A 17,248-nucleotide genomic window follows, 5' to 3' on the forward strand; every position below is an offset into this window, starting at 1 on the left:
AAAAATGACTTTGTGAGTTGGTCTCGTTCAGCTCTGATACCGAGTTAACTCAAGCGATACGTTTCGGTCTCGAACGAGTTTAAAAATCATGATTGAGGGCATATTTAATTTACAAAAATACTCATATTAGGGATGCCCTCAATAATTATAATTGGTAGATATAAGACTTTAATTGGGATTCTATGACAAAAGAAAAGCAGTGAATTAATTAATTTCCCCCTCTTTACCAGTTTTCATAAAAAATATTATTTACCAAATAGGCATATACCTTTTTTTTTTTTTTAAATTATTTTTTCATACCTGATTTTGTAATTTTTAGAAGTTTATATACATTTTATAATTCAGATTTGATCGATCGTAGTATACTGTGTGTATTGAGGGCATCTTTAATTTACAAAAATACCCATATTAAGGATGCCCTCAATACATGCGGTGTTATAATTGGTCAATCAGAGACTTTAATTGGGATTCTATGAAATACCAGATTAATATTTTTGCATACAGGACTAAGGACTAAGTTGCAACCAGATTAGTTAAAAAGGAAAAAAAAAAAAATATATAAAAATCAAACATCAACATGTAATTTTCAAAATTAAAAAAAATATATTACTCCTTAGAAAACGTTAAGAATGGAAGTTTAAACGTGTGATATTGCTTTTGATCTTCCTGACCATTACTTGTTGTATTTAGCTTGGCACAATTATATCAGCCCATGGATGTTGGGTGCATTCGAAAGAAATTGGAACAAGTGCAAGTGAAATATTGGAATTGCATAATGACCAAAAAGCTGGTTTTTGGGGATATCTGATGCAAGTTCTTTATCAGGTTTGCTAATTTTTCTAAGATTTCTATTTGATATTTCTTTTATAAATAATTTTCATTCAAAGTTTAGAAATGTTGTAACTTTATTTTATTTTTTTTGCTTTCTTGTAGACCTGTGCAGGTGCTGTGACGCTCACAGACTTTACATTTTGGTGTATTTTACTTCCATTTACGAAAGTCAAATTGAACCCTGTGAGTGATCTGTTCCTTCTTAATAAATTTTCAATTATGAGCTCATTGAGTTATATATTTCACTTCTAAGTCCTAACAACAATTATAACTTGCAATCGAGGTTTAAGATTTCATTCTAATGCAAATGTTTTGGTCACGTCGATCAAAATATTCCAATATATTTGGAAAATTTCCAAAATATTCCAAATTTTTAGATGTCAATTAATGATCTAGAACGAAATTGAAATATTCTAAGAAAACATTTAGAAACGAAACAAAACTTTGAACAATGCATACTTGCAAGTATTTCTATGGTTTTAAATATGATATTTTATTTTATTGTTAATTAAAGCTCTGATTGACCGACTAATATAATGCAATCTTTGGTTGCAGATAATGGTGCTCACTCATTCTGTCAATGCTGTGGTTCTTCTACTTGATACTGCCGTAAACAACCTTGTAAGTATGAAAGCAGTGTAAAATAGATTACTTTGTTTTGTGCTTTTTGAGCATCATGCCCATTATAGGAACATCATGGGGGGTTGGGGAAAAATAACTTTGAAGCGGGCAGGCCATTTCAAATTTTGAAGAAACCCTCTCCATTGGATCACATGTGTTATTTTAAGGGGGTATTCTAAATTTTGATGAAAATGTTAGGATGTGAAATAAATTCAAAACACCACATGTCTTGTAACGAGGAGGGTTTCTTCAAAATTTTGAAGTCGCTCTGTTGGCTTCAAAGCCGGACTGGTGGTCTAGGAGCCCTTAATTTTCCTCTCTTTCTATGCTTTTCTGTCTTTCCCCCTCTATAATTAAGATAATTATAAATGCATCCTTAGTGTTGGACAGAATTTGAATGTCAAGGTTGGCTCTTGAGTCTTGACTTTTCATGATGATCAACATGAAATGTAAAGCAACAGAGAAGTAAAATTTTATATTTTAAGGATATCAAATTGGGGTGGTCTTCATTTAGATTTTCAAAATTCTAAATATATGTTTTATGCCTCCAAATTAATGCAAAATATTCATTCCATAGTTTTGAAACTTGAAAAATTAGACCTTAATATCTAGAGTAAGTCAAGTCAAGTTGAAAACTAAAGAATTGGATTGGATGAGTCAAATAAAAATTAATTAATTTGTAAATATTTAAAAATAGATCTTAATAATTTAAAATAAATAAAAGATATATATATATATATATATATATATATATATATATATATATATATATATATATATATATATATATATATATATTTGATATCCGGGAGGTATCCCTGAAGACAGTGGACTGAGCCCGTATCTAGGCTTTGCCTACTCCATAGACCATGGTTTTGTCAAAGTACTATCCTGCAAAACAAAATATTTTTCAAAGTCGAAAATTTTAGTTGAGTTTCATACTCAATTCACTACATTTTCGACTTGACTTGACCAACTTAATGAGTTGATTCAGCAAATTTTTTGAGTAGGCTCGACAAGTCGGTTCCTTCAAGTTTTTGAAATAGGTCATCCAAATCCAATTGACTCAAGTTTACTTGGATGAGTTTTGAGTTGAATTGAGGAGTTTTAAAACTATGATTCAATATTCTTTTTTCAAACACACACATACGTACAAAGAGAGATTAAAACTTGAAATACCATTATTATTATTTTTTTTTTTGTTTCCTTGCAGCCTTTCCCATGGTTCCGAATGGGGTATTTTGTGCTCTGGAGCTGTACATACCTCATTTTCCAATGGTTTATTCATGCTTGTGGCGTTACGGAGTAAGCATAGTCTACTCTTTTATTGATTTTTTTTTTTTTTGCATTCATGGTATATTCCTTAAATAAAGTTTTTCTTTCCATTTTCTTTTTAATTTTATTTTTGTGTATGTGTGTTTTCTACTATTCATTAATTTTCTTGGTTTATGTTTCTCTTATCTTAGGTGGCCTTACCCTTTCCTTGATCTCTCAACACCAGCTGCACCTGCTTGGTAAAATATTGGACTCTTTGCCCTTAATTCATTAGTTATCTTATGATTAATGATAGATGGGTACTCTTTTTTTGATTGATAATATATGGGTATTGTTCTTACAGGTATTTTGTCTTCGCTTTGATTCATATCCCTTGCTACGTTCTTTTCGATCAGATCATTAAATGGAAAAATCAAGCCACCCGATAATGTGTCGTGAAGCCATATTAGTATCTAGATTTGGTTTGCTCATATGTAGTATAGAGTTGTGACTAGCTTAGTTGATTAATTGTCTCCATATGTAGAAGCAATTAATTCAGCATCATAATGAATATGGTGATACATCAGATCATGTTATAGTGAAGATTCCATTATTGAAATATATCTTATTTTGGTTAAAGATTATGTTATATAATTTATATGTTTTTCTATATAAAACCTATCGTTTCTATTAGTTCGATATGAGTTTATTAAGTTTTGTTAGAACAAAATCACAGATTGAAATATAAAATCAATAATAACACATAAAACAATCACACAAGACACAAGACACAAGATATACAAGGTTCGATCAAAATTGACCAATGTCCATAGGCGAAAGTGGGAGTTTCAATATATTAACCAATCGAAGAACAAAGTTACAATCTTTCTGTCTCTTATATCTCTTTAATGATGTTGTTAGGATTTTTTTATTTTTTTGTTTTTTCTAGTACGACATGAAAACAAAATACATACATACATACATATATATGGGTGGCGTTTGGAGGCCCTAGAAAGAGTCAAACATTTTTTCAATGTACGGGTTAGAAGTTTTGGAATGGGCTGATTTTTTTGTGAGGATGGTCATTATGATGAGGAGATCATCCTCATCAAATCTCAGCCCGTTCCGAAACTTCTAACCCTATCAAAAATTATTTACAAAAATAGGACGGTCCACGATTCTTCAACTTGTAAATTAGGGTTAGAAGTTTCAGAATGAACAGATTTCTTGTGAGGATGATCTCTTCACCATAAAGATCATTCGCACAAAAAATCAGTCCATTCTAAAATTTCTAACCTCTATTTTAAAAATGTTTGACTATCTTTAAGGCTTCCCAACGCTTCCCATGTATATATCACTCCTAGGGGTAAAATTGACAAAGACCTCAAATAGAAAACCGTCCATTATATTTTGTCCTGAGTGCGTTGCCACCACACCCCCAGCATGGGGGGTTGCCCTTGCACCCTGCTAGTTGACTGGGCAGCTCGACACTCATGTCTGCCTGAAACATAGTCTAAAGTTACCAATCGGGGAACACTACATCAAAACGCAAGCAAAATGATGGCTTTGGGCCATTGCTTTCCCTCAAAATGACAGTTGCTGAAGTTGTAAATGTTGTCATTAAAAATATAATTGTTTTTAAAACGACTGACAATGTGTCAGAAAAAATGGCAGCCCAAAGCTGTCAGAAAGTCTGATTTTCTGGTATAAAATTTTTATTTTTACGACAGCCTAGAACTGTCTTCTTTCAATTTTTCAATTTAAAAATAAAATACATATTAGGTTTGTGAATTGTGATTCCTGCACACCCAAAATAGAAGAACTACATATGGTAAATTTAATGTCGCCAATTTCTTAGGGCGTATTTGTAGACACCCCATTTTTGCACTCACCTGATTAATCAACTCGTCAACTCGATCGCAATGATTCCCAATGATGGATGTTATTTCCATTGCTTTATTTTATTACCAGAAATGTTTCAGAAATTCGGATGAGGTATCTCGAACTGATAAAACCGTAGAAACCACGGTACGCTAGGAAAATGTAACCCCAAAAGCTTAGAAATCATCATTTTTCAGACAAAAAGAAGCTTCACGATAAAAATCACTAAAAATGACCAAATTATCAAAATACCCCTAACCTTAAAATATCCCTAGAACCTACGTTACGCTTATGAAAATCCATTCAAACACATAAAATAACAAATCGAAATCAAATAAATCATTTCGCTAATTTTCATAGAATTCGACAAAATTACGAAAATGCCCCTCATAAAGTTCACGATCATTTCACACACAAAATTTCATAAATGATAAAAAAAACATTCCCATTGAATTCCTTATAAAAAATTGTTTCTAAAACATCCTAGAACATAAAAAATCGACTTAAAACGCGAAAAGTCCTCTCCGGGGGCAAAACAATAATTTCACAATTTTTATAATTAAAGTTTTCGAAATTAATAAATAAAATATTAAATAATTAAAGTGAAACATTAATGAAATTAATTTAAAATTTTGAACTAAAAAAATCGATCAATCAGGTTCTTAGGCAAAATTGTTGAGGGTTTGCAAGATATTTCTTTAAGGACCCCTCCATTTAGGGGTCCAAAGAATTAAAGATATAATAGAGGGGGGTCCTCCAAAAAATTAAAGTCAATCAAGCAAGACTAAATTCAAGGTATTAAAGTCAATCAAGTAAGACTAAATTCAAAATTAAAGTCAATTAAGCAAGACTAAAGTCAAAATCTTAAAGTCAATCAAGTAAGACTAAAGTCAAGGTATTAAAGTCAATCAAATAAGACCAAAAGTCAAAATTCTAATAGAGTTATAATTAAATAATAACTCTATTTAATAGAGTTCTAATTAAAATATAACTCTACCTAAAACAATTCTAATTAAAATACAATTCTACCTAAAACAATTCTAACTAAAATACAACTCTAAGTAAAAGAATTCTAATTAAACACTAATTCTAAGTAAATCAACTCTTAAAAAAATCTTTAAATAGGGGTTCTCACACCCTATTTTCGTATCAAATCATAAATCCAAGAGAAGTAGGTCAAAAAGTCTCCTTAGCCTCCCATAAACCCTAGTTTTGAAGTCCCAACTCCTTACCTAACACTCATACTTCGATTTTAGCCTAAAAAACACCTAAAAGCCCTTCAAAAATATCCCAAAATTCATAAACAAATCCGAAGAATCCATATCTAAGGAAGGGATACCTCGTCTCGGAGATTAGAAATTAGATCCGAAGACAGACCGAAGCAAGGAATTCTGTACAAGGAGTTACTCTGTCAGATCTGAGGGAACGAGAACATTGTCTTCGAAAAGGTATAGATTTCTCAACTTTTTTTATTATTACTTAGGTTTTTTAATGATGTAGGTTATTTGGAAATTAGTAGAGACCGGCGTTTGCCGGGCGGGGTTGGTGCCTAACACCTTCCAACCCCGTAACGTGATCCCCGGACTATTTTTTTTTCGTAGATTAGTAATATTTACCTTTTTTAGAGTCAGTTTGGTACATAGATCGTAATAACTAGGTGGCGACTCCCAAACCTCAAGGGTCAAAAGTGGATCTGCGCACCCCGCGGATCGAGGGCGCTTTCAGTATTAATAAAATTTCAAAACGAATATAAAAAATAGTTAAACATTAGGGAGTTTTATCCATTTTCAAAGCCTCGGATCAATTTTTTGTTTTTTTTTAATTGTTGTTGCATAAAAAAGTTGACCTGTCTCTTCGTGTGGCTATGAATGCTTGTAGGATTGAATTTTCGTGATAGTCTTCAAGTACGAACAACTTGAAAATTACTGAAAAGAAGTAATTACATGTAGCCTTTTAGGCCTCAAAGTTAGCCCAGGTTTTTGGGCTTTAGAATATAAGCCCGACCAAGTTCTTAGGCTCAAGTTCTTGTTCACCATTATTTTGTGAGCCCTCCTATATTGTTTTGTTCATAAACTTCACTGGAAGATGACTAATATATGTGCCACCAATTGTACATACAATATGCATGACTTAACCGCTTTAATGGGATCTTTCATCCTGGTTAAAGAACAAATTATTGAACGTCTATCATTCCCTCAGAATTGCTTCATTTATAAACCCATTCTAGCACCAAAATCCAACTGTGCTTGGGCTCCCTAAGGCTTCAGAAATGCTGTAAATTAACAATAAACAAATCTAAATATTTATTTCCAGTACGAAATCCGATCATAATTAGGTTGCCAATTTGAAAAATTCATTTTAGGGACTGATTTTAGGAAGGCATTTACCTCCCTAATGGACTGTTCTTCATCGAAATCGAGGCCAAATTGATATAAGTATTCTTTTAGTAGGTCTATGTTCTCCGTTTCCTTCAATGTGCTACTAACCAACATATCAATCATATTAACCTATTCCATATCATCCATGTCAGTGGATTGGAACTTGTTGTGAAAAACATTCAATTTTACTTTCATGTCTCCAAAGGCTATGATTATAATCCCGTTCTGACATCTGATAACAGCGTCAAATGAGACTAAGAACGATCGGTCCAAGATGACTAGAACATGATTATCTAGGTTCATGACAGGTTCAGTGTCAAAAACCACAAATTAGCGAGAAAAGATAAGTCTTTTACCTTGATTATTACATCCTCCACTATCTCTTTAGGAACCTTAATCGATATGTCTGCTAAGCTCAGAGTGATAACCGTAGGTTTGAGTTCTCCCAAATCTAGTTATTTGTAGACAGAAAAAGGAAGAAGGTTCACACTAGCCCCTAGATTTAGCACACTTTTTGATAATTGTTTCCTTTCTATGCATATAAATTGTAGGACAACTTGCATAATTGAATTTAGGTACAAATACCTATTGGATCAGACAAGAAGATTGAGTTGTCATCACAATCTCTCTAGGCATAGGGGTTTTTTTTTTCACCGTAGTGAGATCTTTGAGAAATTTAGCATATGAAGGGATTTGACGGATTGCATCCAGAAAAGGGATATTAATCTGGACATTCTTGAAGACTTCAAGAATCCTTTCTAATTGCTTCCTTTTTTTTTTATTGTACATTAATTTATGTGGAAATAGGGCCTTGGGAATTGTAATTTATTTTTCCATAGGTGCTGGAGTTTCTTTTTGTTGGTCTTCTTCTTCTATTGAAGGTGCACTTTGAGTTTTTCCTTGTGTTGGAACCTCATGGGGCATGTGCACTTAGTTATCCACTAATTTATTAGAATATAGTGTGTGGATTGTTTGTATAAAATCATTACAAGGACCTGGTTGACTTGTTATTTCATATTGTTCTTTTGGAGCAGTTCCTCTTGGGTTGGGCATGAATTGGTTTGGAAATTGCCCTTTATTTCCCTTTCCTTGAAAGAGAGCTACTTGGCCTAAGTGAACTTCAAGCTTATTAATTGCTTGTTCTTGGTTTTAAGTTGTATGTTGCAATTGCTTTAACATATATGCCATCATTGTTTGTAATGTAGAATTTGTTTGTGCAACTGGGGGAGAATAGTTAGTCATAGGGTCGACGACAATCACCCTTTTATTAGCAATATGATGTGAAGGATAAGATGATTACAGAATCAAAGAGAGGTTCATATTGGATTGAGATTGCCTATTATACCCTTTCTGTAAACTAAGAACACCACCCTATTGGATAGGTTCACTCTGACGATATGAAAAGTTGGGGTGAAACCTATTATCAAGCTGGTAAGTTTGACTTTATGAATTTGGAGTAGGTTTCTTAAAAGTGCTATATGACCCAATGGCATTGGCATGTTCTGCCCTGGTCATGAGCAAATTAGGACAATTCTCACTGAAGATAAATTTTTTTGCATATGATACATGTTGAAGGTATCTCTGAGGTGACTTGTACTACATGAGCTGTTTCTTGGTTAGTTTTGATGCAGAAAGCATCAAACTTCTTGTTCAAGTTTTTCATAATGCTAACCAAATTAGTCATTATGATTTTTAGATTAAGATCACTTTTGATCTCGTACATGCCTGGTTTGTTGGTCCCAAAGTCACTCTTATCAGAGTCTCCTAAATTTGTGTTATAATTCCGAGCATTTTCAGCAAGTTCTACGATGGACTCGTAAGCTTAATTTGGAGTCTGATTCTTGAATTTTTCTTTGTGCATAGACTCCAAGAGGATATGTTGGGCTATAGTAAGACCACGATATAAAAAATTGACTAGTTGGGCTTTTTCAATCCCATGATGTTGGCATTTTACACGTAGGTTATACATTTTACACATGGGTCATTAAATATTTCTTAGGTTTGGAAAAAAATTTCAGTTCCTAATAGCATTTTTGATTTGTTCTATTTTTGCCATTGGAAATAACTTGACCATGAATTTTTTTGATAACTCGTCCCAAGTGGTGATCAAGTTAGAGGCCATAGAGTTCAACCATGCTACTACATGATCTTTTAGAGATAGAAGGAACAACCTCAAGTTGACATTTTTCTCATCGACGTGACCATTTCAAAAGGTTTAACACAAGGCTAGAAATTTGTTCAAATGATTAAAGGGTTGTTCATTCTCGAAACCATGAAACTTAGGGAGCATATTGATAGTAGCTGTCTGAATTTCGAATTGTGCCACATTGGTTGCTAACAAGACAATACATAAAGGAGGAGTAGTTGTAGTGGGGACGAATAAATCATTTAGAGTTCGCTGATCTTCTTAGATAATTTGAGATGGGACAATTGGTTGAGCCATCTCGGGTAGCTGAAAGATAGGTGAGGAATCAAATTCTCTTCTAATCACTTGAAGTGGATAAGATCTTATGATTTGGGGATCGAATGGTTCAAGCAGATTCTTTTGAGAACTCTTACCTAACATATACTAATGTTGAACACAGATAGTAGAGAGAAATTTCACACGAGCTTAATGGGTTCCTATTTAGACTAGACAACTCCTAACTAATTCAAAGGGATAGCTTGAGCCTCTAACTTAATTTTCTAAAATCGAAATCAGCCAGTTTAATCTCCAGATGAGAAGTAGTGCACGATACTGAGCAAAGATAGTCTTAAATCACCTCTTTGTCTAGAATAAACGAAGTTTATCCCCTTAGTACAACAGGGTACAGTGGGGCAAGATTACGCTTAGGCACTAACTTCAATCAAGAAGTGCAATTGGTGCAACTTAGGCTAGCTTTGCTTATTGAGCTCAATGGGACCTATGGTCGAGTCTAATTAGTTTTTAATTAAATTTGGCTTGTGTGAATTAATTACCTAATAGTACAAAAAATTGGTGATGAAATCCAATTCTTATGTTGTTCGTGACATCTTCGTAAGGGTGCCCTTTTTATTATTGTGCAATCGGAAGTGTGTAGTTAACTCATTTAAATTCAATACAAAAACCCATTTACAAGAGTTGCGTTAGGGTTCTGAGTTTTACCTCCCATTCTAGACGAGTGATGATCGAGTTGAGTCAACTCGGACCACCGATACCAAACTCGATGTACGAACCCGAGAAGCCAAGACAATTACGTCCCACTATTGTCCTCCCTTAATTCTATTACAGTTCGAGCTCTCTCGGATTAAAATTAAATTATAAAAATAAATTAAAATTAAAAAAAATCCTATTATAAACATAAACTAAAGGAAAGAAGGTTCTTGTTTCTTTGTTAAAGAATCGAGTCCAAGTGGTGGAATAAAAGTTTTCAACCACCTTGCTCATTGTCGAATCCTTCGGCTGAAAATAGAAGAAAAATCAAAGTTAAAATTTTAGAAAAATTATGTGTTCATTGAGATCTAGAAATCTGAAGAAAGATTCTATAAAAATTCGAAGTGCAAATCTCGAGATTTTACCATTGTACTTATATTGACCAAGGCGCCGCGAAAAAATTCTGATGAAATTGGCTCAAATTTTAAGATTTTCTTTGTATTGACTTTAGGAATCCAACAATTTTTTTTTTTCGAATTTTTCTGAAATAAAAATTTTGATTGATAATCGAATTTTTGGATAAAAGATATTGGATTACACCATTGTCCCTGGCAGCGGCTTTAATTTTTTCGAGTTGTAAATGATGATAAAATAAGAATAAAATAAAGAACATTCGTAAGCAAGGGTCGAACCTTAGAGACAACGTTAACCCATAATTCTTTTACTTTAAATCCAATCCAAGTTTAACAAATAATTTAAAAATAATTTTCAAGATGAGATTATCTAAAATAAAGTACTAAAGAAAAATGTTTAAAATACATAGAGAAGTGTAGATCAGTTGGATCCACCCTCACAAGTTTTATCAATGATTTTTGATTCTCTATTTATCTCGATCCACTAAACAAAGATAATGCTTGTGGATCAGAAAATTAAATATTTATTTCAGAAAAGAGATTGAAAATATGTGATAAATTAAACAAAGATTATTAGACGAATATTAATTGTTCTCTGTGAAGCATGGTTTATCTTGAACTTATCAAAGAATAAACCATCAAAACTTTGAGAAACAAATAATATTTAACCCAATAATAATTATCTAACAACTATCACAATAAAATTATAAAGCACTTATGAGAATAATAAAAATACTGATAAAGTCTTGCTTTAGCTTCCTCAACCGATCTAACAGAGAAATTAGCCGATGATCATTGCAAGAATAATAAACTAAAATAAAATGGACATCATGTAAGAAGAGAGAAAAGTGATGAGAGGAAGAGAAATTTTTATTGCTTCTTGACTTGAAATCGGGAAGGGTTTTTCGATTATAACTTCTTTAAAAATTAAGAAAAACAGGAAATAAAAGCTATAATTTTTTTAAGTCTCTAGATGACTTAACGCTTGGTCTGGTCTTCTATTTATAGAGAGATTAGATTATGATATCTTGTGGGAATTAGTGTTTCAAAAACATTCTATGAACATAAAAATTGTAAAACCTAGTTCATTACTAATGTGTTTCAGCCAACAACCTTCAACACAAATTTTGAGGTAAAACTCTCTACTTTGATTGCGCCACCTTAGTCAAACTAGGTGACACGGTCAGCCTGGGCCTACATAACTTGGGTCTTGGTCAATTAACTGATCCCGGTTCCTTGATTGCAATGACTACTTCAAATCTTTTGAATTATTCACAAAAATTTACGATCTTTCTTACTACTCGAAATTAAACACAATTAATTCCAAAACACATTATTAAATAGAAATCTATGAGAATTACAGACTAGCAATTCATTATGCTCAATGAAGAGATTTAGTATGCAATTTGTCTGTAAAACTTGTGCAATAAAGGCTCTAGAAACCTCTTTCTAGACCCTAATCATTGAAGGCACATGATAAGCTAAAGACTAGGGGTCTAATTCAAATATTCAGTTTCTACTTCTGTAGGAATGCTAATGAGAATAAAGACCAACTATTCCTTGGATGTGATTTTGACTTCAATCTATGGCAGAAATGTTTAAGAAGATCCAACTTTCATAGCTCGAACAAGGAAGGGATCAGGGAGGTAGAATTAGTATGCAATAATGCTAAAAGGAAATCTTTGAGCGCCCTGGTAAAGAAACTGGTTTTCAATGCCTTCGTCGACTGCCTATGGCTGGAAATATGTAGATGGCTATTTCAGGATAGATACCTACTTTTAAAACTTTTGGAGTGTATGATAGCTCGAGATGTCCACTTCAGAGTTCAAAGTTTGGGGGGTTGCACTGAAGACTCACCCTCTACTAGAGACTTCATGAACTCCTGTGAGCTCTACCCTCAATTTACTCATAGAATCCCAATGAAATGCTTGTGGGCCAAGCCTTCAGAAGGAAGTCATGTGCTGAATACAGATGGTTCTCTCAGAGGTAATGATGGGGGAGAAGGTGCAATCATTAGGAGTAGGAATGGAGAGATGGTGGGGCTCTTGCTGTTAACACTAGAGGGAAATCAATCCTCAACCACGAGTTACAAGCTATTCTAAAAGACCTGAATATGGCATTGAGCTTTAACATAAGACATTGTGGTTAGAGTAGGCTCGAAAGGGGCAGTAGACAACATCAATGGGGAGATTAGAGTGCCATGCACTGAAGAAAAAACCCTCAAGGCTATTAAGATAGTTGTGCCACACTTTAACAACATTGACTTCTCCTTTTGCTACAAGGAAAGCATCCAAGCTACAGACTTTCTGGTCTCTTACCTCACTTCTCGTGGTAGTTTCATGTTTGACCCATTGGACCTTACAAGAGAGCTTAAAGAAATTTTATGTAAAGATGCCAATGGGCAAGTGTAGGTAGGATGTAATTGTTTCTTTTTGATTGGGGGTCTGCCTAGCCCCCCTTTAATCTTAAAAATAAAAAAGAAGATATAATTTGAAAACACAATGAGGCATTAAATGCTGATTTCACGGAAAGCCTTCCTCCCTAACTTTGAATTTTAAAATCTTACCATCAATTGTCACAAAAAATTCAAGGTTTTTAAAAGAGAGATTCTATTGCCACACAAACTTTTGCTAATGCCACCCTAATTCATATGTAAATCATCAAAGAATTAGAATACATCTTGAGGTGTGTTAGTAAAAGTTGCTGTGACAATTTTAAATTTACCACCACCAACCTCCCAAATTTAAAATTAAAATTTTTAATTTGAAAGTTGTTAAAATTTGGTGATCTATATGTCCATTGTGTGACACATGAAGCCTAACGAGGGTAGTTTTTTAAATTAGGGGTGCCTTCAATAAATACAGGCTCATGTGATTGGTCGGTCTTTGATCTTGTGAGATTAAGAGCAAAAAAAAAATCTACCCGTGACATTCAATCCTGTTTTTGAGATTTTCTTTTGCTCACATAACTTATAGAAATGCCGGATCCACCCATCAAAGGAACCCACGTGTATTGAATGGCATCCTTAATTTACAAAATTTTCCCTTGTTAGAAATTTTGGTCAGTGGGAGCTAAATTGATCAATAGTATTGATTTATTTCTGTGCAGACATTGGACTCGTCACAGTTAACAATGATTGACCAATAATGCTCATAAGAGGAACAAAATGTTTTCACTACAAACATAGATGTTAGGACCAGTACTTTAAAAACCGGAGCGGACCGGACCGACGGTCCAACCAGAAGTTGCGTAAGAGCAGTCAGTTCATTTGAATTAATGGTCCAACCGTTAAAAATGACCAATTTTATGACCTGCCCATTCTTAAATTTGATGGAGAACTCCTTGAATAAGAAGTCAAATACTGCTTTTTTACTTGAATAATGTGCAGATTCGTCATCCTTCTTAAATTAAATTTCTGTCGAAAACTTTTTAAAATAATGTATTGGAGATATAATGAAAAAAATCCATAAAGTTGCTTATTTTATAGGTTTTTAATGTAAAACTCAAACATGGAAGGGACTTTACAAAAATTTCATACATTAAAGGCTGAGATATCAAACCTTCTGATGAAATCATTATATATTTTCCGGATCTCTATTAAATTTTTAATCTAATTTTTCTTTACTGAATAATAATAATGAAATTATAATTTTATATTATTTTTAAAAAATTCTTAAATCTTAATTATATTTATTATCATTTATTATTATTATTATTTATTTCTCTTGATTGTATTTTTTTATTATAAAATATCCATTAATACATAGTAAATATGAATTGATTTCATCACTGGTCTGATTTTTAAAACATTGATTAAGAGAGGTCCCTACCAGATGCAAACTGCCAAAAGCTGAATGGAGGGTGGAGGTGAGGGGCCTTAAGTCATTTTTCAATCGACTTCAAGGGACGCATGTCATCAGTTGAAAAAGTCCACGTGTCTCTTCAATATTGATCAAAACATTGGAGAATAAATTATCGTATTTTTATTTCTTAAACGAAGTCAATGGAGGCTGCAAGGGAAGATTTAAAAAAAACACGTGCATATTGACCTTAAATGAGGATTAATTCAAAAGCTCGGTGTGGGATCCAGGCCCACTCATCCTTACATGGCCCCCCCCCCCCCCCCTGGTTGTTAATTACAAAACTACCCTCTCAAATTTGACGTGGCACGTACTGAAGAGTTTGTGAGAAAAAAAAACCACTCCCAGTTTTCAGATGTCACGCGGTTCCGCTCCCTGTTTTCTGATGTGACGCGGTTATGGAAATTTCCTTGATAACATAGTAAAGGAAAGTGTTTTTTAAAGTCAAAAACAATATCTGAATTCATTAAATGCATTTCAAACCTTTTCAGTTTGAAAAAATAATTCAATAAGGAAAATGCAAATGACATAACGTATTTACTGCGATTCTCACAAATCTGCCGTGGGATGTGCACATGATCATACATGTGTTTCCTCACAGTACAAGTAAAAATTATCTACAGTTATATATATATATATAGGATCCGGTTCAGCACCCTAAGCTTTACCACACACTTTAACAAACGTGTTTTGTCTTACATGGGTTAGAAGTTTTGGAATGGGCTGATTTTTGGTGAGGATGATCTCTATGCTGAGGAGATCATCCTCACCAAAAATCAGCTCATTCCAAAACTTCTAACCCCAGCAAAATTGATTTACAAAAAATGGACGGTCCACGATTTTTCAACGTGTAAACATGGGGCCAAACATTTCGGAATGAGCTGATTTTTGGGGAGGATGATCTTCTAATCATAGAGATCATCCTCACCAAAAATCAGCCCATTCCAAAACTTCTAATCATGTAGGACAAAAAACGTTTGTTAAAGTGTGTGTGGTAAAACTTAGGGTGCTGAACATTTCCCATATATATATATAGGGTCCCGTTCGGCACCCTAAGTTTTACCACACACTTTAACAAACGCGTTTTGTCCTACATGGGTTAGAAGTTTCGGAATGAGCTGATTTTTGGTGAGGATGATCTCTATGGTGAGGAGATCATCCTCACCAAAAATCAGCTCATTCCAAAACTTCTAACCCCAGCAAAATTGATTTACAAAAAATGGACGGTCCACGATTTTTCAACGTGTAAACATGGGGCCAAACATTTCGGAATGAGCTGATTTTTGGGGAGGATGATCTTCTAATCATAGAGATCATCCTCACCAAAAATCAGCCCATTCCAAAACTTCTAACCCATGTAGGACAAAAATGTTTGTTAAAGTGTGTGGTAAAACTTAGGGTGCTGAACATTTCCCATATATATATATATATATGGGGAGCGTTCGCTGGCTAACTTTTTGGCAAACGGATTGGCAAACTTATATGGGTCGTTCGATATTACGCCATCAAACGGCCGCGATTTAATCTCAGCGAAACTTAAATTTATACATATATTTGCAGTGCCTTCCCTCAAAATATATTCATTTTATTTTGACATCCCTCTTCTCTTTAAACCAAACAGAACAAAACTCTCTGTTCTGTTCGAACAGAACTCCAAACCTTTTCTCTTCGAACTCTCTCTCGCTCTCTCTCTCTTCTCACTCGCTCTCGCTCTCGTTCTTACTCTCTCATTCTGTCTCGTTCGCTCTCTCTCTCTCACTCTCTCACTCACTCACTCACGCTGCCTCTCTCACTCTCTCACTCACTCATGCTGCCTCTCTCGCTTAAACCCGATCAAACCCTCTCTCTCTCTCACTGAAACCCTCTCTCTCGCTCTTTCACTCTCGCTCTCTTCCTCGCCGCGACTACCTCTCTCACTCTATCATTGTGTGTGAAACTCCATCTCTCGCACGAACACGAACACGAACACGAACATGACCCTATTCCTCCCTGCAACTCCATCTCACGAACACGAACGGCTGTTCGTTTAGCCTTCGTCAGGTTAGTAAATGTTCTGAAACATTTGGCTCATACACTAGGGTTTTGTTGAGGTAATGTGTTTAGCTCTTGTTCACAAAGCTAGGTGAGTTCTGTTTTGTTTTGTTTTGCATTTTAAAATGAGTCTTACGGATCTTGGTTTTAATTTTCTTAAGGATTGTACTTTTGGTTACTACCTCTATTGTTGGTTAGCTGACCCCAAATCTTTGGGATGAGTATGAGGACCTTTGCTGCTGGTTTTGTATGGTCGTCCTATTGTGAAAATGATCTACCATATGGAGCAATAAAAGCATCAATCTTGGTGTGCTTAAGCAGGGTGGTGTAGCTGCATAAAGGCCATCAATAGACATGATATGTGAATTTAGCCCAGGCATGTATCTTGGAATCCCTTCTTGCGTAGGCAAGCGTAGGGAAGTTATTAGTATTCAAAAAACAGAAAACATGGAAATTGCCACCTTTGATGAGCCAATGAATGTTGTCTTTTGATGACTGTTTTCCCTCAATTGTGGTCTCCAATTCTTCTTTGTTATGAATGTTCTTGTAATAAATGAAGTTTAAATTTACCTATTTTGATGATCATGTTGTTTTGGTTATAGAACTTTCGAAATTAAGTTTAAATTTACCTAACTGAGCCCTTTTAAGATCATTTTTTTTCTCTGTTGTTTCAGATGCAGATCTATGTGGAAAGCTTAATTGCAGAAACAATCATCTTGCTTGTGGAGAGCAGCGATACCATTGATACCATTGATAGTGCAGAAACAATTCAACTAAAGAAGACAATTTTTCTAGACATACTAGTGGAGAGACTTGTGTAGAAGACGATGATGATGGTTCGGTTAGCCATGATCCATAGGATGAGAA

General features: G+C 34.1%; 1 protein-coding gene across 1 annotated transcript; it reads left to right on the forward strand.

The window, feature by feature from the left end:
• Positions 1-659: 659 nt before the first annotated feature.
• Positions 660-3,345, forward strand: LOC147381437 (uncharacterized). Its single transcript, XM_086430408.1, has 6 exons — positions 660-825; positions 934-1,014; positions 1,387-1,452; positions 2,666-2,757; positions 2,919-2,966; positions 3,071-3,345. Exons 1-6 carry the CDS (start codon positions 808-810, stop codon positions 3,153-3,155), a joined length of 390 nt encoding a protein of 129 aa, XP_086286534.1. The 5' UTR covers positions 660-807; the 3' UTR covers positions 3,156-3,345.
• Positions 3,346-17,248: the final 13,903 nt, after the last annotated feature.

This window comes from Akebia trifoliata, unplaced genomic scaffold (genome assembly GCF_017979445.1).
Source record: "Akebia trifoliata isolate Shusen 1 unplaced genomic scaffold, ASM1797944v1 Contig00496, whole genome shotgun sequence".
In the NCBI taxonomy this organism is placed as follows: domain Eukaryota; kingdom Viridiplantae; phylum Streptophyta; class Magnoliopsida; order Ranunculales; family Lardizabalaceae; genus Akebia; species Akebia trifoliata.